Source organism: Chrysemys picta, unplaced genomic scaffold, assembly GCF_011386835.1.
Source record: "Chrysemys picta bellii isolate R12L10 unplaced genomic scaffold, ASM1138683v2 scaf5, whole genome shotgun sequence".
NCBI lineage: Eukaryota > Metazoa > Chordata > Testudines > Emydidae > Chrysemys > Chrysemys picta.
The window spans coordinates 168,262-191,836 of record NW_027052712.1 but is presented as its reverse complement, the minus strand read 5'-3'; the positions used below and the strand labels follow the sequence as shown (position 1 = coordinate 191,836).

The window sequence follows — 23,575 nt, the reverse complement described above, 5'->3', positions numbered from 1 at the left end:
AATAAGCATTTTTTGGAAACAAAGGGCAGTATTTAGAAAATTACACCATAGACCGTAGTAACATTTTTTTTAGATCTAATCTTTTTAAAAATGCTTAGATCCTGTAGCTGCAATCAAAAGAGCCAGAAATCCTCAGACAGCCGTAAAGTGGCGGCGATAGTCATGGTTGCAGGACTACCTGCATCTCTTTCTCCTTCTCTGGTCTCCCTGAGTGCACCCCATAAGATGTCAATTCTCATGCCCTTACCGTCTCTTGGATGGAATTCTGCAGTTCTCCCACTCGTAGACAAAGTTCTCAGCTACAGTACCCCTGTGTATTGACTGTGCTTACCCAGCATGTCCACCTGGACTTTCTGTCTGTGGTTCTTCCCTTGGGGAGCTCTGACCAATAGTGACTGTTTTTGTTTAACATTCATCAGTTTTATTTGTATTTTTAATACTGTTATTTTATACTAAATAGAACAGAAAATGAGAGCGCTGAAAACTTTAGAAAATCTTTAAGCAAAACCAGATTTGTCTTTCCCCACCCCAGAAGCAGACCTCCTGCTTTATCAACAATAGGGATTTCCATGTCATCAGCCCAGTTCATGCTGAGACACCAGAGAAGGGCATGAAGTCAGCAAATGCAAAATCATTGCTTTACAGATGTACCAAATATAAAAAAAAGTAAATGAAAGGAACCATTTTGCTGAAATGGCTGTGAATAATGTGGTTCTGGGCATTCAGCAGTTTTGAATATAATTTGTCCATTTTAAAAAACATTTTTGTCCACCTGAAAGATCTATGTACACACAGGTGGACCCCATATAAGTTATGTGTAGTTATCCAAGGAACAATTGACCTCCCCCAGTTTATATGCCTGTTGCATGTTTTAAAAATTCATGTTTTATTACTGTTCTCTTTTTGGGGTTTTGGAATTAACAGCTAAAAGGCTGCAAATTTTACATATAACATTCTTTTGACAGGAACGTCGCAAAAATCAACAGTCACAATTGCTTCAAAAGCAGAAGGAGACTTCAGAGAAAATTGCAGCAAGGGCATTTGCTCAGCGTTACCTGGCTGATCTCATTCCTTCAGTCTTTAGTAGTCTTCGTGAGAGTGGATATTTCTATGATCCTGTAGAAAGAGGTTTGTACTATTTTTTTTCTTTACAGGAAGCATGTAATATAACTAGGGCTGTCAAACAATTAAAAAAATTAATCGCAATAAATCGCACAATTAAAAAAATTAATAGCGATTCAATCATATGATTAAACAATAATAATGTTAAACAATAATAGAATACCATTTATTTAAATATTTTGGATGTTTTCTACATTTTCAAATAAATTGATTTCAGTTACAACACAGAATACAAAGTGTACAGTGCTCACTTTATATTTATTTTTTATTACAAGTAGTTGCACTGTATAAAAACAAAAGAAATAGTATTTTTCAATTCACCTAATACAAGTACTCTAGTGCAATCTCTTTATCATGAAAATTGAACTTGAATTATGTACAAAAAAACTACATTCAAAAATAAAACAATGTAAAATTTTACAGCCCGCAAGTCCACTCAATCCTACTTCTTGTTCAGCCAATCACTCAAACAAGTTTGTTTACATTTGCAGAAGATTATGCTGCCCGCTTCTTGTTCAGTGTCACCTGAAAGTGAGAATAGATGTTCTCATAGCACTGTTGTAGCTGGTATCAGAAGATATTTACGTGTCAGATGTGCTACAGATTCATATGTCCCTTCATGCTTCAACCACCATTCCAGGGGACGTACGTCCATGCTGGTGACAGGTTCTCCTCGAGAACAATCCAAAGCAGTGCAGACCGACGCATGTTCATTTTCATTATCTGAGTCCGATACCACCAGCAGAAGGTTGATTTTCTTTTTTGGTGGTTCAGGTTCTGTAGTTCCCGCATCGGAGTGTTGCTCTTTTAAGACTTCTGAAAGAAATGCTCCACACCTCGTCCCTCTCAGATTTTGGAAGGCACTTCGGATTCTTAAACCTTGAGTTGAGTGCTGTAGCTATCTTTAAAAATCTCACATTGGTACCTTCTTTGCACTTTGTCAAATCTGCAGTGAAAGTGTCCTTAAAATGAACAACATGTGCTGGGTCATCATCCGAGACAGCTATAACATGAAATATATGGCAGAATGCGGTTAAAACAGAACAGGGGACATACAATGCTCCCTCAAGGAGTTCAGTCACAAATTTAATTAACACATTTTTTTAACGAGCGTCATCAGCATGGAAGCGTGTCCTCTGGAATGGTGGTCGAAGCATGAAGGGGCCTACGAATGTTTAGCATATCTGGCACATAAATACCTTGCAGTGCCAGCTACAAAAGTGTCGTGCAAATGCCTGTTCTCACTTTCAAGTGACATTGTAAATAAGTGGGCAGCATTATCTCCCATCAATGTAAACAAACTTGTTTGTCTTAGTGATTGGCTGAACAAGAAGTAGGACTGAGTGGACTTGTGGGCTCTGAAGTTTTACATTGTTTTGTTTTTGAGTGCAGTTATGTAACACACAAAAACCTACATTTGTAAGTTGCACTGTCACAACAAAGGGATTGCACTACAGTACTTGTATGAGGTGAATTGAAAAATACTATTTCTTTCGTTTATCATTTTTACACTGCAAATAGTTGTAATAAAAACAATATACACTGATTTCAATTACAACACAGAATACTATGTGAAAATGTAGAAAAACATCCAAAATATATAATTTCAGTTGGTATTCTATTGTTTAATAGTGCAATTAAAACTGCAATTAATCACAATTAATTTTTTTGAGTTTAATCGCATGAGTTAACTGCGATTAATCGACAGTCCTAAATCTAACATATAAAATAACCATAAAATTCACAATAATTTAAGAAGTTTACAGTCCTTCTATAATTTAATATTGGTTATCCAGATGTAAACAATAAAACTAAATTTCATTCATCATTTACATTTGTGACTGGCATATTTGGTTTGTTTTTTTTAAAGTCAATTTTAAAACTAACATTGCTGATCACTCATATACAACTAGATCCTATTTGTGACACCAGTAGCTAATAATTGTTTTATTGAAAAGAGCTAAATTCAATGCATTAAAAACTCACAACTTAATTTAAATGGAAAGTGAAAGTTAATGGGAACACAGACAAACATAGGCTGAGCTGTAGGTGTGATAAAGTGGAATGCTCAAAGAGTTCAGATTTTTTGAGAATAATTTAAAAACCCTGTTAAAAATTGTTTGCTGTGTTGCTTGTAGCCATGCTGGTCCCAGGATATGAGAGAGACAAGATAGGTGAGGTAATATCTATTATTGGACCAACTTCTGTTGGTGGAAGGTACAAGCTTTTGAGCTACATAGAGGTGGTCTTCAAGTCTGGGGAAGGAAATCAGTGTGTCTGAGCAAAATATAGGGTGGGACAGACTGTTAAGCATAAGGGGTAACACATGTTGTAGGTGGTGACTTGAAATAAAGTGGGCAATTGAGGGTTAGATTGTTATACATAAAGAAGGCGTTTGAAATGGGCAATTAAGGGTAGCAGGCAGTGTGGTGTGTTACAGATTGTTGTAATCAGCCATTAAAACCAGTGTCCTTGTTGAGTCTATGGTTTTTGGTATCTACCAGCGTTATGAATTTCAGTTCCCAGACTTGCCTTTTGAAGGTGGTTATGCTGGTTTCCTTTGAGAACGAGTATTGAAAGATCAACTATGGAGTGACTGCTTTGTGAAAAGTATCAGGGGGTAGCCGTGTTAGTCTGTATCTACAAAAACAACAAGGAGTCTGGTGGCACCTTAAAGACTAACAGATTTATTTGGGCATAAGCTTTCGTGAGTAAAAACCTCACTTCTTCGTGCATCCGAAGAAGTGAGGTTTTTACTCACGAAAGCTTATGCCCAAATAAATCTGTTAGTCTTTAAGGTGCCACCAGACTCCTTGTTGTTTTTGCTTTGTGAAAAGTGTTCACCCACAGGAGAGATGGTGTTTTTGTCTTTTATCATGTTTCTGAATGAGTTCATTTGAGAGCATAGTGATTGTCTGGTTTCACCCACATAGATGTTTTTGGGGTATTTGATGCTGTTAAACATTATCAGAAGAGGGGAGGAATTGGTTGGAACAAGTATCTTCCTGATCAGGCAGGGGCAGTAGTGGAGACAGTATGGAAGACAGGCAGGGGCCAAGCAGGGAACAGAGAACAGAAAGCAGAATGGATGTCAGGGAATAAACAGTGAGAAAACAGTATGGGTAGCAGAACTGCTAGATTTACTCCACTAATTGCCCTTTTCCTTTTGTCTGCCCCACACTATCTTTAGCTCCTTGATTCCTCACCCCTTGCACTCCAAACCCTCCCCTGTTCTGCTTCTGATGGATGCTGTGGATAGGTTCTTGCCTACCCCAACACCTGCTCTCACATGTGGTGGGGGTTGGCACTAAACTTGGCTTCTGTGACATGAGGATACAGCACTGCTCCACCTATGCTTTGCCCTTCAAACAAATGGAAGACTAAGTCTCCATAGCTATCAGTCTGGCAGCTTTCATGAGCACTAAAAACTCCACAAAAGAGAACCTACTGATTGAATATTCCCTTTCTGGCAGCTTGGATCACCCTAGAAGCTCAGTGATTATGGCATGAAAAGGTTAGCCAAGTGCCTACTAGTTTCAGCAACTTAGGTACATGGTATTCAAAAAAATAACCATTCAACTTCCAGGCCAGTGCAATCAGAGCAAACCTTGTTGCCATTCAAACTGGACACTAAACAAAGAGATATGTTATTAGAAAGATAATCAAGTATTTACATTTTTTAAATCTAAAGTGAATTGTTTCTCTGGCATGGAAAGTTTCAGAATTTGTTAAAAAGGAAATAGCAGTTATGCAAATCAGTGGCTTCAAAGTCTGACCTTTTTAGGTCCCCGGAAGAATACCATTGTGGCACACGTGCAATTATTGGCCTAGAGAGAGACTGGTGTTTAAAAAGTACACAATTGTTTTTCCACCCTCTATCAGCAGGGTCATTGCATGTTACAGTCACACTCCTCAGCTCGTGAGGTGAACATCTTCCACAAACTGCTGCCCAAGGGACCATCTGCACTACAATATTTTACCATACCAGCAGGCAGCTATTTAACTTAATGCCCAGAAATTAGAAATTAATGGAGATATCCTATCTCCTAGAACTGGAAGGGACCTTGAAAGGTCATCGAGTCCAGCCCCCTGCCTTCACTAGCAGGACCAAGTACTGATTTTGCCCCAGATCCCCAAGTGGCCCCCTCAAGGATTGAACTCACAACCCTGGGTTTAGCAGGCCAATGCTCAAACCACTGAGCTATCCCTCCCCCCAGGTTGTGTTATAACTTAGTTTGGTCTAGTCTGTGTACCATATCTTGCTGTAACCATACTACAGACCTGACAAAATCAGAGCTGTAGTATGGTTTTCTTAATATGATTATAAGAGTTTGTTTCCATCTATACTGGAAAAAGCAAAAAGTATTAAAACAATGACTGGAGGAGGGCAACCATGTTATAATTGGCTGCCACAATATGTTTACAATTGTAGTGTAGTGAAGACATTATAATTCTATGCAGCTTACACATGGAGTGCCTGTGAAAGCCAGCTATAAATAAAACTGCAATTCCTTCTTCCTAACTGAAAACCAATAGTCGTCACCTTAAGAGACAGGATGGATGTGAAAAGGGAGTGCAAGAGACAGAACTGGATGGCTCAAGGAATTTATAATAATTCATGAAACCCATCATCTTTAGGTCACTCCTGTGAATCACAGTGATTGAGAGCCAGATTTTCTGCCAGAAGTAGGTGCATACAGTTCTATGCATGAAAAAGAGGGCATCTGTTTAGCTATGCACATCTACATGTATATCCAGCATTGCATGCAAAATATAGACATGTGCTTCTGCTTCTTGACTCAAATTAGGCCCTGAAAGTCATTACCATTTAATGGCTCTTCTTTGGCTTCTGTGATACGAGTTGTGGGTCTCTGAGGAATATCTAGTGGTAGGTGTCCAGGACACAGAAAACATCATCATGTTTGGCTTTCTTGATGGCAGTCTAAGAAGAATGGTCTAGGGCTGAACAGCCATAGAAATGAGCCAGATGCTCAGCTCTAGAAATGGTCCCTCCTTCCTGGGTTTCTAAGGGGAGAGGACTTTGTCTCAACGCCATCATTCCATCTTTCACAAACAGTCCATTCACTTACCCAAAAAAAAAAAAAAAAAAAAAAAAGTGATGGGATAAATAGTGGTAGATGAAAAGATGTGAGAAAATTAGATAAGATGTATTGCCAAATTTCTACTACCTTGGGTTCCTGCTTCAAAACAAAGTTTCTATGGCATATTTTTATGCACATTGATACCATGGATGTCTGCGGATATCACATATTTAGAACTGAATGAAAATGCTCTCTCTGAATTATTTTGGCTAGTATCAGTGGCTGAAGTTCAAACTACTGAAATAGAATTTTTAACTTTGAATGCCCTTTTTTTTTCTGGTCCCATATGATGAGTCCAGAAGGTTTAACAATTTGGCCTAATAAATCAGCCCAATCACATGTTTAGCTCGAACAGTAATTCTTCTTGTGGGTCAGTCCAGTCATTCATGCACTGCACTTGTAAATTTGGCTAACCCTCTGTCTATCTCAGAAGCAAACACTCAGAGTCTTATTATGACTACTTGTAAGTAGAGGTCTAGCTGGCAAGAAGAGAGGTACTGTCAGGTCCAAGGAGTTCAATTCTGTACTTCTTGCTTTTTAATTTATTAATACAGTGAAACCTAAGTGCACTTCCAATAAGTAAACTGCTGCCATTATTGATGACTTTAAGGTTTCCAATACAATTCTGTTTGGCATTTTGCTACAAGCTGCCTGCTCTGGTGTACAACTTATTTTTGCCTGAGAAATGCCACTTTTGAGGACCTAAGTAATGAGAGAAAACTTTGTCAGTATAACAATTACATGCAAATGTTATGTTGCATTGAAACTTCGTGTTGAACATAGTGACATTTCATGGGCCCTGAAAGTACTTTCTATCTAAGTTTTTTACACAGCATCAGTCACTGGGCACAAGCAGAACCTGTGTGTATCTTGCAAATATGGCAAGACATAGGGTTGTCTTGTTAAAATAGGATAATGTTGGAAATACCAGGATAAGCGGGAACTCCTTGGGCATAGACAATTAAACAGTTTGGACAGGACAGAGGCCAGGATATGTTCAAATTAAAAGCAGAACTGTTACTATCCTAAATTACTGAACCTTATTTTCATCTAACTAAATGCAATTTTTCATTTTTAACTTGGGGCCTGATTGAGCAAGAGGCTGCGCACTCTCAACAACCACTAAAGTCAGTGGCAGTTGAGGAGACTCAATTCCTTGTAAAATCAGGTCTTTACAGGACAAGTGTCTTTAATGGACCAGTCGTCATTCAACAATGGGGAACAACCATACATTTAGTGGAAAATAGACCCTAAGATCCTATAACACATCACTAATAAAAATACTTTATCTTGCTTTCTCTCCACAAATCTTACAGACGTTGAAAAAGAATTCCTTCCATGGGTGATGGCAGAAGTAGATAAGACATTGGAGAAGAAGATTCTGGGAAGGGCAGTGCTTGACAGTAAGTTATAAAGTCATGGAATATAATGTACCCTGCTTAACTTTTTTCAGTCAGATTATTGCAAAATAAAGAAGCAGATGATATTTTAACAGTTACAATTGTCCAAATGGGATGGTATTTTACCATTTTTTTTTAACCTTCTGACTGTTGGACAATTCCCAGACCCATTTTATGCTGGTGATTTGTAATTATTGGTCAAGTGAAAAAAAATAGAAATACCAGGCGTGTTTCAGCAGCACATCTCTACTGACAGTACACAGCCTATGTGGAATGTCTCTGACAGAGGTTCCTGTTATGTTCAGCGGAAGTGAAATGGTTAATGAATGTTAATTGTTCTCTTTTTATTTACATAGTTTATATTCCTCATTTATTTCACAGACAACAAAACTATGTTCTTGTGCAGTAAAGGCTGTGTTATTCGGCAGTTTACCAACCGGAAAGCTCTAGAAACTGGCATTTCTGATATCCAACTGGACTTTTAATATCCATATCCAGAAGTAGCGACATGTCCCTGCTGCTCCTAGGTGGGGGAACGGCCACAGAGGCTCCATGCGCTGCCCCCATCCTGCCTTGAGCACTGGCTCCACTGCTCCCATTGGCCAGGACCCGCGGCCAACGGGGGCTGTGGGGGAGGCTCCTGTGGGTGGAGGCAGCACGCAGAGCCGCCTGGCTGCGCCTCTGCCTAGGAGCAGCAGGGACATGTCGCCGCTTGTGGGGAGCTGCCCAAGGTGAGCGCCACCGAATCCGGCACCCTGAAATCCCTCCCACGCCCCAACCCCGAGCCCTGAGGTCCCTCTCACAGCCAAACTCCCTCCCTCTTAGTTAACCGAAATTTTTGACTGACCGGCACCCCCTATACCCCCAACATGCTGGATACCAAAGTTTTTACTGTATATAGTTTTCCATTGAACAAACTGAAGGCTCTTTTGTTTCTCAAATTGAAAAGCATATACATTGTTTAAGGCCACTGGTATATAACAAAAGGCCTGTGGCCTCACATGTATAAATTATCCCAACCATGTAACAATGTGGTCATTCTAAATGAAAGAATAAGAACAGAAGAAACATTCTTGGTCATGATTGGCTGAAAAGTCATGTGGCTAGTAACTTTCCACTATTAATTTTAGACATAATCAATATGGTGATTTGGAACAGTGTAAATCAGTCACATTTTTCATGGAGACGTCTGCTTAGCTCCTCAGTAATCAATAATACTGTACTTTCCCCTGAACTAAAGCAGTAATTAATCAGGTAAATGAACCAGTCTCTGATTCTTGATTGGCTCATCAGAGCTTAACAGTATTTTTAAAAATGTCTACCTTTACAGGCTGCAGTTAAAGCACCAATCTTAAACCATGCAATAATCATACAGTTATAATTAATGCATATCAGTGTGTGGTCCCAGATTAGATTAAAATTATTTTTAAACACACATTCATCCTTTTTTGCATATATCTCTTCCTCATGGTGTCACTGCAAGTCAGACTTAAGAAGGTTGTTTGAGTACCCTAACTGTGCATTTCTGTGCCTTGACTTTGGATTCTTTAAAATTTAGTCTGAATTCTGAATTTCTTGGGTCTATAATCTAGACCTTATTTTTTTGATAATTACAACTTTCCTCTTATGTATTTTACCCTAAATTACTGATATGTATTTCTCAAACTTAACTCCTTACTAATGAAATTTTGTCTGGGGATTTTTTTTTATTACTAAAAAGTTCATCCATGAACACTCAACAAGCATGTGATATACTAATGACTGGAAGATATGTAGTATCCATCTTTTTTTTTTTTTTTCCAGATTTGTGTTTAACTTTTAGGGCCAGATTCACCAATGTGTTCTAGCTGCTTTGCACCCTCCTACAACAGTGCAAAGTAGCTGGAGCATACTGACCGGTTAACAGGTACTTTGCCCTCCTACCCTCGGTCAGGTTTCCCTTCTTTGGACCCTTTGACCGCACTGCTGTCCCTATTTTTACATTAGTTGTCCCCCGTAATTATTTGAGTTTCAGGCCCTGTGGATCCTCCCCTTAGGCTGCGGGGGGGACCCTTTAGCAGTAGGCTGGCGTAAGCCCAATAGGTACCCTCTACATTCCGTTGCACCACCTTAGTTTTCCTCCACCTGCCTTCAGTGTTTAGTAGGTCTATTTTCAAAAATTGCCCATTGCATCAGATCTATTAAAAATCATCTATCTCCCATTTTTTGTGTAGATAGATAATGCATGAGCTGAGACCATTTGGGACAAAAATAAAAGATCAAATACAGTGCTTCATTTCTCATGGAATCCATTTTTAAATTAATTTTAAGGTGGAAATTAATGAATGGATTTACTTGTAAATTCCAAGAAAATTTATTCTGTACTCAAAGAATAAGTGCTACAGTTTTGGTGAGGATACATAACAGAGAGGGTGAATCTTCTTTAAGTGCAAAACTCAACTCAGTCTTAACCATGGAGCTGTTACTGGCACCTCTGTATTGTTCCATTTTCTGTATTGTTTTAAAAATAAAAACCTTTTTTGGTTAATTTTGGGGCTTTTTTTTAAAGTGGGATCCCACACTTTGTGATATTTATTGATTTTTAAGGGAATAAACAGTATTATTTTGCTGCTGCTTTTGTTTCAGTGAAAGTGATCTTCAACTGCACTGCTCTCCAGAAATATAGGTTAGATTCTTTTTGCTTTGGAGGGATCCCTTGCCTTCAATATTTAATGTCCCCTCACTAGTACTGGTTCCTGGCATTGTGGCCTGCTCCAGCACTTATGAAGGAACAAAGATAAGAGACGAGGGATAATAAAACAGTTGAACAGAACCTTTTAAAATAATTGCCTTGAGGTAACTAGAGCTAATTTGGCTAAGCATATATCACAATCACAGGTAAAATTTTTTGCATTTACTATTACATTTCACTGTTGCCCTGTGAGTCAATCAATAATGTAATAATGTATAAAATCATCTCTAAATATTGCATTTTTTTATCCATACAAATTTCTGCTCTGCCCTATAGTAACTCCATTTGTCATTTCAGCATTGATTCGTGAGGTGGTTGAAAAGAGGTTAGATGCATTTGATCAGCCAGAAGCATCTGGTCAGCCTGCTGGGCAAACAGAAGCATCTCATCGAAGCTCCGTTCAGATAGAAGCATTACATCAAACAGAAACTCAGGAGCCTGAAGCTAAGTGAAGACCAAACCAAACATCAAGTAATCAGGTAATGGCCAATAAACACTTGGCCTAGTCAAAAGATGCGTTCCTGGCTATTTACAAATCTCATACACTAGCCTTGGTGAAGGATACCAAACAATAAGATTAGCAAAGCCTAAAATAATTTTAAAAAATATTGACATAGCTAACTTGACTAAAGAAGAATGCAGAGAGGTTACTACTAGCAAACTACAGAAGGATGTGAGTGAAATTCTGTACAGTGTTCAGTTCAACATTGGGGTTGCATTTCTATATAACCAGCCCAAGTGCAGGTTCTTTAAATTGAAAAAGTAATGTTGCCTGACACTTCATACAAGGGGCTGTGATCGGGGGAAGGAGGGGACGGGACTATATTAACTTCACACTAATAGACATTAATTTGCTAAAAGTAACTTGCATGTTTTCATGCCGCAATACAGTATACACCTCTACCCAGATATAACACGAATTCAGATATAATGCGGTAAAGCAGCGCTCCGGGTGGGCGAGGCTGCACACTCCGGTGGATCAAAGCAAGTTCTATATAACGCGGTTTCACCTAAAACGCGGTAAGATTTTTTTGGCTCCCGAGGACAGCGTTGTATCGAGGTAGAGGTGTACTATTATCCTAATATTTTTAATCTCAGAACAGGAATGTAAATTCCTCAAATTTCTATCCCTCCACATTTTTCACTTTAAGACTCAGCATGGCTAGCAAGATAAAATCAGACCTGTGTCTTGTCTCTCTCACCAACAGAAGTTGGTTCAATAAAAGATATTACCTCACCCACCTTGTCTTTCTAAAGTTATGTCTACACTTACCATTTAAAGTTCAAAAAGTCCCTTTTTTGTGCTAAAACCGCAGGAGCGTCTACACTTGTTAATGACTTTTTGCGGTGAAACTCAGAAGTTTCACCGCAAAAAGAAAATCACTTTCACGAGAGGCATACAGCTCTTACTGCTGTTCTTTTTGCGCTGCTGTGAAAGTGAAGATACGTTCTAGCAGTGTAAACACCTTTTGGCCTCCGGAGGATATCCCACAGTTCCAAAAGCGACCACTCTGGCCAGCATCTCCACTGCTCTGATGCATTGACATCCACCCCTCCCCTGTAAGCCCCAGGAAATTTGAAGGTCCTTTTCCCTTTGTTTGTAGATGTGACGGGGAAAGCAGCCAGACAGCAGGAGGTTTTAAAAAAAATGCCACAGAAGAAACAAGGAAGTAATGGGGCTCCTGAGACATGAAGCAGGGCAGCACAGGGCACTGAGCAGGGACCCAGAATGCCTTCCGCTCACCTCCCGCCCCCTTCCCACAAGACCTATTGAGAGAGCTGCACTGTGGGATAGCTGCCCTACAGTGCTGCTCTCATCCACGATGGAAGTGCTGGTAGTGTAAACACTCTGTGATGCCTGAGGAATTGAGTGAGTACCCAAACCAGCGCTTTACTTTCACTGGTTCCCTATCACCGGTGAAACTGACAGTGCAAAAACTCTGTAAGTGTAGACATACCCTAAAGTCAGACCTGACAGTCTGGAATGGGGCAGGTATATCGGTCTTAGAATGGTTAAAGCCCTGTTTTCTGTGAACTGAAAGAGGTTACCTCAGGTTAATTATGGCCACCTGAGGCTAATTAAGGGCAGCCTGTGACCTTTCAAAACCTCTTCCAGTGAAAGAGAGAATAGGAGGGAAGGAAAGGGAAGCAAGTTGTAGAAAGGTTGTGTAGAGCATGGGGAAAAGGCTTCTCAGAAAAAAACAGCTCTTTACCTCAATAAGGGAAATCATGTGTGTATTTCTGTTTGGGGAGGGGCCAGGCAGTATCCCAGTGGAAGTTAGGAAATGGTTTTTTTGTGTTTTTGTTTTTTTCATTTAAAGAAACCCCCAGGGCCTATTCTGTAAATATTGTAAATAAACTAACGTGAAGAACTATACCTCCAGAGTACAACTGATTTACCCCCAGCCCTCCTAACACCAGCGCCTTGGTGTTATGAAAGAGGTGTGTTGTCACTATTTAATCCTGTTTGTTTTGGAGGATAGTATGTCAGAACATCTTAAGAGTATCCTCTAGGGAAATGAAGATCAAATTTTAAAATGCTAACTTGCAAAATATTAATTTTCATTTGGTTTTGATAGATACACAGTGCTAAAATGATAGGAATTAATAATTTATGTAGAGAGCAATCTAATTTCATTGGTCTTTCTTCAAGACAGGTAGAAAACAAAAGTATTTTTTAGCCAGTGTTAAAATAATAAGGAAAAGTAAATTACATTTGTGTTTTGACTTTTAATGTGTTTGTCACAAACAAAGGTTATGAAACTGTAAATGCTGTCATATCATTTAATTAAGTATTAGCCATTTAATTTATAATACATATCTTTTAAAAAGCTTATACACCTTTGCTGAAAGTTACTATGTTTTACCATTAGATGTCAGTAGTATCATTGAAACTAAAATAAACTTTACTTCTTGGTAAACATTTTTTTCTTATACACACACTCCTATCAATTCTGTTCTTTTTTCGGTTTCCATGAGTGGCTGAGGCTGCATGCACATTAATTTAGCAATTGTAATTTGCAGCCTATTTCAGGGTAAAATCCTTCATAGCATTGTTCCTGATTGTCATATATTTTGAGTTGTGTGACAGTTTTGCTAGAACCTCCCCAGACTTAGCTAACTTTGGTTTATGAACTATACTAACTAAAGGCACGAAATAGGTCAGAGATTACTTAGAGAACCCTTGGCAGATTTATTAGTGTGCCCCTTAGGTGTGAGGTAGTATCTTCTGAGTACCTTTTCTAATACAAAATCCTAACACTGAAATCTCAATCAAAATTACTGCATTCCAACCTGACAAATCGAATATGACTGCAGAGGGAATGTGGGAGAGTTAAGCCCATTACAGGGTGCATCTGGCACCTTACATTTGTGTTGCATAAGGACCATTACAGTCTAGCATAAACAATAGTACTAGACTCCACATGAGTAGCGCAGAATTGGTGGGCAGAATTCTGGGAGAGAGAGCATGCTGCACCTTGGGAAATGATGCAGTAATGACTACTTTTGTGTACATTTCCTGAGTTCTCAGAGAGTCTTTGTCTGTCTTTGAGAGCTTCTGCCAATGAAAAGCCTTGCTTCATTCTCCTCACCCACATAGTACTGGCAGAGACTTAAAGCCATAGTCTTGTCTTGGGTTCTCTTTTTAGTTATGCAGGTGATTGGACTAGAAGACCTATCGAGGTCCCTTCCAGTCCTACAGTTCTATGATTCTATACTTTCCTATTGATTCATTCAGTGTTAAACATACCAGGCACTGATGGCAAAAAGCACCTGCAACTGCTGACCCACGTTCCTGGTACATATTGACATTCCAAGTAGAACATTGCCTCTTAAAAGAACACCTCTGCATTCCACCGGCATCAAAGCAGTTTAATAATTAACTATGCTGATGAAAATAGCCCCACCCTGTCAAAACTCTCTCCTCTTGTTCCTCCTCTCTGTGGTACTGTGTGCAGTAGTCAGCATGTTAGGCCCAGATCTTAAAGTGGGATCTTAAAAATTCAACACTAATGGAAAAATCAGTATTTCACATTATATATTCTAAATGAGGGCTTCTCAAAGTGTTTCATAGTATGAAGTACTATTTCATGCAAATATTGCCTCATGGACTACTTGCTCTTCTAACATCAATGGAACATGCTATCTTCCCTCCCATTTGGAATCATAATATTCTTATGGCAACTAGATAATTGCTTAACATGGAAAAGTCATACTGGAAAGTGTTTATTGTAGTTTAGCTGTCTTTTAATTACATTTAGAAGTTGAAAATAAGGAGGAGCCAACCAGTCAGTTCTCCAGGACCCACCAACCACAGTTTGAGCAACTGCACATTTGAATGCATGCTGCTTAACTAACTGCTCAGTAGTTGAGAAAAACACTGATGTATTGGATATTTGAGTTCAAAGCCAGGACAGCAGAATCTTGAGTAGTTTTTAAAGATTGTCTATACTTCAGTAAAAACCCCTTTATGTTTGTTAAGCTTTGACAACAATCAACATAGAGTATTCCATTTTAGTCTTCTGGTAGATTGTTGTCATCTTATCACCTAGGGATTGGGAACTGTACCTTTAAGTGTTTAGCTTCAGAGCTAGGAAGACATAGGAAGGGGTCTGCAGAATTCCATGTTCTGTTATGCAGATACAGTTGGAACTTGACTCTGAATAAAGAGTATCTCTTTCAAGCATGTTGGGCCAAGAGTGATTCCTGGACACCATGAGTCAATAGAAATTAAAGAAAATAACCTGAGTGGCAGAATGGAGCAACTAAAAGCTCCATCAGAGCTGAAATTTGGTGAAATGTGGAAAACAATTGAAAGAAATTTAAACAGAACTTCACTCTGTATCTGCAAGCAACGGGTGCCAGTGATAAGGAAGACATTCAGACGGCAGTCTTTTTTCTGACAATAGCAGAAAACATATGAGAAAAATTTTCACCTGAGAATACAAAAAGAAAGCGAACCTATAAAAAAGTTTGACTGCTCTAAAGCAGTAGTTTTAAAACTGTGGGTTGCGACCCAGCACTGGGTCGCAGCAGCTCTGGTCAGCACTGCTGACCGGGCCGTTAAGTCCCATCGGCGGTACTGCCCGGCTAAGGCAGGCTAGTCCCTATTCTGACACTGCGCTGCACCCCAGAAGTGGACAGTAGAAGGTCTGACTCCTAGACAGAGGGACCACAGGGCTTCGCGTGCTGCCCCTGCCCCATGCACTGGCTCCACACTCCCATTGGCCGAGCCACACAGGCAAGAGCCACACGGAGCCACTTGCGTGCCTCCGCCTAGAAGCCGGACCTGCTGCTGGCCGCTTCCAGGGCGCAGCGCGGTCCGTGGTGCCAGAAGAGGCAGGAAGTCTGTCTTAGTACACCCACTGTGCTGCTGACCAGGAGCCACCCAAAGTAAGCCCGCGCCCCAATCCCCTGTCCCAGCCTTGAGCCCCCCCAAACCTGGAGCCCCTTTCTGCACCCAAACCCCTCATTCCCAGCCCCACCCCAGAGCCTGCACCCCCAGCCCAGAGCTCTGACCCCCTCCCACACCCCAGTCCTGAGCCCCCACAAACCCGGATCCCCCTCCTGCACCCCAAACCCCTCATCCCCAGCCTCACCCCGCAGCCCACACTCTCAACCCTCTGCCCCTCCCACACCTCAAACTCCTCATCCACAGCTCCATTGGGTCACAGGCATCAACAATTTTCTTCAACTGGATTGCCAGAAAAAAGGTTTGAAAACCACTGCTCTAAGGGCTTATCTACATAGCACAAGATGTGCAAAGGCAAGCCTATCCATGCTAGCTTGATCTAACTAGTTTAGGTAGCATTAGTGTGAGCTTCAGAGCAGGCCAGCGAGCCAAGGGTCAGTGGGGTTCTGGCAGGTCCCCTTAGAAAAACAGAGTACATGTTTGTGCACGTTCAGCACTTCTTTTGGGAGACACTATTTCTGCATACTGCCATTTGGGTTGTGTTCAGCACTCAAGATGTATCGCTGGAAGATACAAGATGTTCACAGTAGAAGAACATGACCAAAGGCTCCAGGCAGTTCTAGGAAGAGCCAGTGCTGCCTGGCTAACGCTAAACAAACAAAAATGTAAACTCCATATAATGGAAATAGCATACCTGAAAGATACATTAACACAGCAACGTGTATAGGTAGATCACAGTAATGTTGAGTGAGGCCATCACCAACACATCTGTCCCAACAGAACAGGAAAGGGTACAAAGATTCCTTGGAATGGTGTACTATGTTGGGAAATATTTGCCTAGTATAACTACTCAAACCAGCAACCTGGAAGTGCTACTGTGCAAAGATGTCCAATGGACATGGAATGAAATCTTAATAGTGAGTTTGAGAAACAGGAGGAGTTAAGGAGTCAGGAGGTATTATGACAGTAAGCACAAAACTAAGTTATCCATTGATGCCTCCAGAAAGGGTCCTCTTACAACAGTGTAGTCAACTGGAGATCAGTGGCTTATGCATCATACATGCTAACAAAAACGGAGTGTCAATATACTCATATAAAGAAAGAGGTTTTTCCTTTAGTACTTGGTTGTAAAAAGTTTCAGGTCCTTTTTTTATGGGAGCATTAGTTGAACTTAACCATAAATCACTTATTACGATTGCCAGAATGGAGCTGGCAAACACCCTCCCCTACCCCAAGAATACAGAGATTATTTTTTCAATTACAAATGTATGATTTGCAAATTGACTAGAAAGGGTAAAGATAAAAGGGGGAAACATAGGGGTGACATCATTATAGGGGTTTACTATAGACCACCAAATCAGAAAGAAGAGGTGGATGAGGCATTTTTAGAACAAATAACAGAAATATCCAAAACACAAGATCTTGTAGTAATGCAGGAATTTAAATACCCAGACATCTGTTGGAAAAGTAATACAGTAAAGCACAAAATTCCAATAAGTCCTTGAAATCCAGGACAACTTTTGTTTCAGAAAGTGGAGGAAGTACCAAGGGGGACAGCCATTTTAGATTTGATCGTGAGTGATCAACACAAAGGAATTGGTTGTGAATCTGAAGGTGGAAGGCAGATTGGATGAAAGTGACCATGAAATCATAGATTTCATGATTCCAAGGACAGGAAGGAATGAGAGCAGCAGAATAAGGATAACTGACTTCAGAAAAGCAGATTTTAATGAACTTAGAGAACTGGTTTGTAAGCTCCCATGGGAATTAAAATCTAAGAAATAAAGGAGTTCAGGAGAGCTGGCAGTTTCTCAAGGAGACAATATTACATGCACAGCTGCAAACTATCCCAATGCGAAGGAAAGATCAGAAGAATAGTAAGATGCCAATATGCTCCATCAGAAGCTTTTTAATGACCTGAATATTGAAAAGGAATCCTCCAAAAAAATTGAAATATGGCCAAATTGCTAAGGACCTATCTTTTAAAAAGGGAAATAAAGAGGACCCAGAGAATTCTAGATCTATCAGCCTAACTTTGATACTTGGAAAGATACTGAACAAATTATTAAACCATCAGTTTGTAAGCACCCATGGGAAAATAGGGTTATAAATAATAGCCAGCATGGATTTGTCAAGAACAAAGCATGCCAAAGTAACCTAATTTCCTTCTTTGATAGGGTTACTGGCCTAGTGAATAATGGGAAATAGTAGGCGTTTTATTTCTTGATTTTTAGTAAGGCTTTAGTAAGGCTTCTGACACAGTTCCACATGATTTTCTCATTAGCAAACTAGGGAAATGTGATCTAGATGAAATGACTATAAAGTGGGTGCATAACTGTCAAAGTAGGAGAGCAGATCTAGAGAGGTCTTGGGTCTGGTAATATTCGATATTTTCTTTAATGACTTAGATAATAGAATGGAGAGTATGCTTATAAACTTTGCAGATGACATTAAGTTGGGAGGGCTTGCAAGCACTTTGGAGGACGGGATTAGAATTCAAAACAGCCGTGACAAATTAGAGAATTGGTCTGAATTCAAGAAAATGAAATTCAGTAAAGATAAGTGCAAAGTATTTCACTTAGGAAGGAAAACTCAAATGCACAACTATAAAATGGGGAATAACTGGCTAAGTGGCTTCAGCAGCCTTACGGCTGAAAAGGATCTGGGGATGATAGTGGATCATAAATTGAATATGAGCCAACAATGTGATGCAATTGGGAAAAAGGCTAATATTATTCTGGGGTGTATTAACAGAAATGTCATATGTAAGACACGGGAAGTAACTGTCCTGCTCTACTCAGCACTGGTGAGGCCTCAGCTGGAGTACGCTGTCCAATTCTGGGTGTCACACTTTAGGAAAGATGTGGATAACTTTGAGAGAGTCCAGAGGAGAGCAACAAAAATGATAAAATTATTAGAAAAACTGACCTATGAAGAAAGGTTAAAAAAACTAGCGTGTTTAGTCTTGAGAAAAGAAGACCCGGGTGGGGGACACCTGATAACAGTCTTCAAACATGTTAAGCCCTGTTATAAAGAGTCTAATTTACTTGGTTCTGCCTCAGTGCAAGGAGCTGGATTTGATGGCCTCTTGAGTTCCCTTTCGGCCCTACATTTCTGGGATTCTGTGAAACCCGGGAGAGATTTGGGGGTTGCAGACATACCCTCTAGAGCATTTGACAAAAATACAGTGGAGCAAAGTCCAGAGGTAGGCATTGTTCATCTCAGTTTGATTTAAAAAAAAAAACAAGATATACTATTCAGTCCCAAAGAAAATGTGGACTGTAATAGCCAGAGCAACAGCTCAACAGTGTGGCCAGGACTGCATGTTCCCAGCCCCTGTCACCAATTCATGGGGGAGCTCTCAGTCCTAGATGGGATTTTGTTTAAAGACACCAGGATGGTGATCCCTAAGGTGTTAGAGAAAAAGGATACATGAAGGTCATTTAGGGATTGAAAAATCTAAGAGAAGCCTAGAGACATTTTATAGTAGCCTCAAATGAACAGCAGCATTGAGGAAACTGTCCCACACCAAGCAAATGAACCCATGTTAATGGCATAGGAAAAAATGCCCCATGGGAGCAAAGTAGTTATAGATATATGCTTATGTTGGCTGGAAAAAAACGATGTATTTATTTTAAACTGTTACTCTAATTTCCTTGAGATTGTTTTACTATTACGATTATTATTATCTGTATTATTGTAGCACATAGTACTAGACGATACTACAGCTAAACAAGTGATTGTACATGTCAAATCTTTTTTTGCTAGGCATAGTATTTCTGACATAATAATGTCTGACTGGACCACAGCTTACTGGGCATAGGTTTAAGCAGTTTACAGTACAGTTTGGGTTTAGACATGTAATCACTAGTCCCCATTATCCCCAATCCAACAGGTTGGTGGAAAGTGATGTTAAAATAATAAAGTCGTAACTGAAAAAGGCTGCAGAGTCAGACTCTGATCTGTACTTAGCACTGTAAAGTTGCAGGATGGCCCCAATAAAATATGGTTTGTCATATGCAGAAATATTGTTTATCAGAAAACTGAGAACTTGAATGCTTGTAATGGTAGAAGCTGATGTCTGAGTAAGTGGGGACTTGCAGAAGTATGAAGAGACAGATAATGCTAAACATAAAAACGCAACCTGATTTGGGAATTGGGAACTGCCACCACTTCCTGAAAATGATGTAGTGTTCATCTATGATGGAGATCAGTGACAGTGCTGTCACTTGAGGTTGCCCCACAGTCTTAATGGCTGTCACACCAGACAGACACATGCTGAGGAGTAGGCAACACCTTTTCCAGTTTCCAGAAGGGAGGGAGATATGAAGCAGTGAGTTGAGATAATACAACAGGTTGAGACAGACAAACCCCAGGACATAACACTACCAGAACAAATTACCATCTCCTGGCAACAGTAGTACTGATATTTCAAGGGAGATGTCCACAAGTCCAAGGAAACAGTGCAAGGCACCTCAGAGATTAATTGAACATCGTTAATAAGTTTTGTTAGTAGGTAGGTTATACATTTTGGAATTGTGTATTGTATCACATTATTTAAGTATTATCATTAAGTTTGCCTGGGAAAGGAAGATGTGATTTGAGGACTGTATCTTTTAGTGGCATAGCTTCACAGACAGGAAGTTTGGGAAGTGATGCTGCAGAAGCCCATGTTCTGTTATGCAGAGGCAGTGGAACTGGTCAGTGAATTGAGTATTTCTTTCAAGCACCGTGGGCCCAAAGGGATTCCTGAACACCACAGGCCATTGACGTCAATGGGGCCAGGATTTCTCCCCTGGTTTCTATTTCTGGTTTTGATACTGCCTTCCTCAGTGACCCTGAATAAGTCATTCTCTCTGTGCCTCTGTTTCTCTGTGTTTAAAAAATTGTATCATTTCCTAACTTCATGGGGATGTTGAGGCTTGGTTCATTAAAATGTATAAATTATTTTTCGATCCTTTGGTGGAACATTATATGTCAGTGCAAAGTATAATTTATTATTAAATGTGATTTTTATATCTTTACAGGGGGCTAACTATAGCTAAGAAGATTGCTCTTGATCATTTGTGAAAAGAAGATTCAATTTGTTTAGGAAATTGTTCCAAGAAGGGAGCAATAAACTGAAGATTTTTATTTTTGCAAATTTTTAACAGTCTTTATGTTTTATTTCCTATAAAATTTACTTAAAGAAAGAATGGCTGCATGATTATACGTGTAAATAGTGTTTAGTATTAATCCTTTTCATACTTGGATTACTATACAAAGAGTTAATGAATTCACTATATGCACTGCAGTAATATAGGAATATTGGCTTAAGAAAGTTCTATAGTACCCTTTTTGTTAAGAAATCCAAATCAAGTATCCATTGCAGATATATTGTATCTTATACTTGGTCCATTCTGCATTTGTCCTGTTACTTAATAAATCCTGGAGTGTGTACATGCATGTATATATGAAGAAAATAAAGCAAGTTCACTCAACTCTAAAAAGATGTATTGCCAACTTCAGTTTAAATGAATGGCATTTTTTTTTTAAAACATGACTGAGTGTGCTTGTTTATGGTGTTGCAAAACTAACAAATTATCAGTAAAGTCAGCCTCGGATGTTTCTCTACCCAACTGTGCTTGGCTTTTTCCCCTTTAATGAGGGTTGAAAATAATTTTGGAAAGTTACTAGAAAATTGCAATCCATCCATTTTTCCTAGAAGGTCAGTTGTATGACACAGTGACATTTCTGCTTAATTAGTATTTGTGAATACAGTGCAAGCTTATAATCATATTTATACTTTTCAGATTATATTAGTGAAAAAAAATCATGATGATAATATGTTGCAAAAATTCTCCTATGATAAAACTTCCACAGTGCAATATAACAGGAGTATCCATTCTCTTTGATCCTGAAGTATGGAATGATAAGTGTTCTGTTATCAACAGCTAATAGTTCAGTTAGTGCCCAATGTTTAAGATAAACCAGATTCCATCCTATTTAAATACAGTACTGGTTTAAAGATAACCACAGAATGAATCCTATGAAAGTTCACATAATGAAAAAATCTCAATACCTGTATATGCTATATTTAAAGTAAAAAAAAAAAATTATAGCATCCATTTCTGATTCTCTGCTTTTGAGTGGCTGTATTGTAGAAGAGGAACATAATTTGTCTGGGCAGGCAGGCAGCCAGCTTTCTTTGTTTGAATGAGAATGTTCTAAGCTAACCCTTTCTAGGAAGAATACTGACATTTATGTAGAAACTTGCTTTCCACAAACACATGTCAATAAAATATCATTGAACTTTAATACAAAAGGTGCATGATTATGGCTGAAATAAATTCATCTGAACGTTTAAATGAATAGGATTTTAACACTATTTTCCCAGATCAATTGACCACACACTTTCTGGACTTCATGATCTATATTATGCATCTTCAGTTGACTGATTAGGCAGTAGGCAGATTCTTCTACATTTTCTTTCCTCTGCCCCAAACATAAAATAACCAGTAATCTTGGAAATATGCAGAAGAGGACAGTTAGGAAGTAGCCTGGTGTATTTGGATGGAGTAATATGGTAAAGGGCATTCTGGAAAGTTGGCAAACCTGTGTGGGAAAAGAGTTACAGTTTGCGTGTAGTATATGATGTACAATAGTTGTGGTAATGATAGGTGGAGAAGAAGATGTATGCTGTTAGGCGACTTAACTTGTCATTTCCTTGGGTTTGTGTCAGTATAGTAGATGTGTGGCAACCTTAACTAATGCACAACAGAGATTTTGTGTATGAATATACTGTAGATTAGGCTGGTAGAATCACAAATTACTAAGGTTGTTCGACACTTCTCATTCTAAGACCCTGTTTTCAGTTGCTTCTATCTTTGCTGGACTTGAACTGTTCAGGCTGAAATTCTACATGTCATGTCTGCCTCAGGCTCCATTTTTTTTTTAATTTTCAGCCAAAACAGTTCAGTTACTTCTGAGAATGAAGCTACTGAAATAGATATGGTTTTGCCCATATTAAAAATGCTGACAACTTTTTATTTTAGAAGCTCTAGCATCCCCATACTTTGAAGCAAGGACTTGAAATTTGGCAGGGGGTGGCCTTTGCGTCAGGGACGGATCTTTCACTGTTCCTGTGAAAGTCTGCTCCTGTGAAAGTCTGCCCAAATTTGGCCAAGTTATAAGCCTATGAAAAACAGCAGTTTGCACATGCTCAGAAATGTGCTACAGCTTGGCAACTAAAAACACCAAAGATTTGGTCATCACAGAGCATGATACAGCCCAGAGCTGAGCTGAACTTTCCCTGCAATTGCAGCCCTAGGCTGGATCCAGGCACGGGAACTGAGAGCATAGTTTCTCTCTCTACTCTGTTCTCCCTGCTGGGCCAAGCAACATAGTGGAGGAATATACCTGATTTGAACACAGAGGACAAAACAGCCAGACCTGGGTTTGTTGGAAGAATAGATTGGGACAAGGAGTCCTGAAGAGGGAAAAAAGATGATAGAGTCATATATGATGATGATATCACCCTTTTCATTCCATTTCCATCTCAGGAGGATGTTAAATAGTAGCTACTAGAGTCAGACATTTTTAAATCAGCAGGTCCATATAACTTGCATCCAAGAGTTTTAAAAGAGCTGGCTGAGGATTTTTGATTTTTCAATAAATCTTGGAACACTGTGGAAGTTCCAGAAGATTATAAGAAAGCTAATGGTGTGCCAATATTTAAAAGGGGGTAAATGGAATCACCTGGGTAATTATAGCCCTGTCAGTCTGACATTGCTCCTGGCAAGATAATGAAGTGCCTGATACAGAACCT

The 23,575-nt window shown here is 39.4% G+C and overlaps 1 protein-coding gene across 2 annotated transcripts in view; it reads left to right on the top strand.

The window, feature by feature from the left end:
- The window catches only part of LOC101952839 (radial spoke head 3), a 29,339-nt gene extending 7,267 nt beyond the window's left edge, over positions 1–22,072 (top strand). Inside the window, exons 6-9 of one of the 2 annotated variants that reach the window (XM_005291541.5) lie at positions 966–1,128; positions 7,541–7,627; positions 10,653–10,834; positions 20,796–22,072. In XM_005291541.5, coding sequence (XP_005291598.2) covers positions 966–1,128; positions 7,541–7,627; positions 10,653–10,807 — 405 coding nt within the window. In that variant the 3' untranslated portion in view covers positions 10,808–10,834; positions 20,796–22,072. Of the gene's footprint in view, positions 1–965; positions 1,129–7,540; positions 7,628–10,652; positions 10,835–11,959; positions 13,277–20,795 lie in introns of those variants that run through there. The other variant, XM_042857260.2, reaches the window with a different exon arrangement.
- Positions 22,073–23,575: the final 1,503 nt, after the last annotated feature.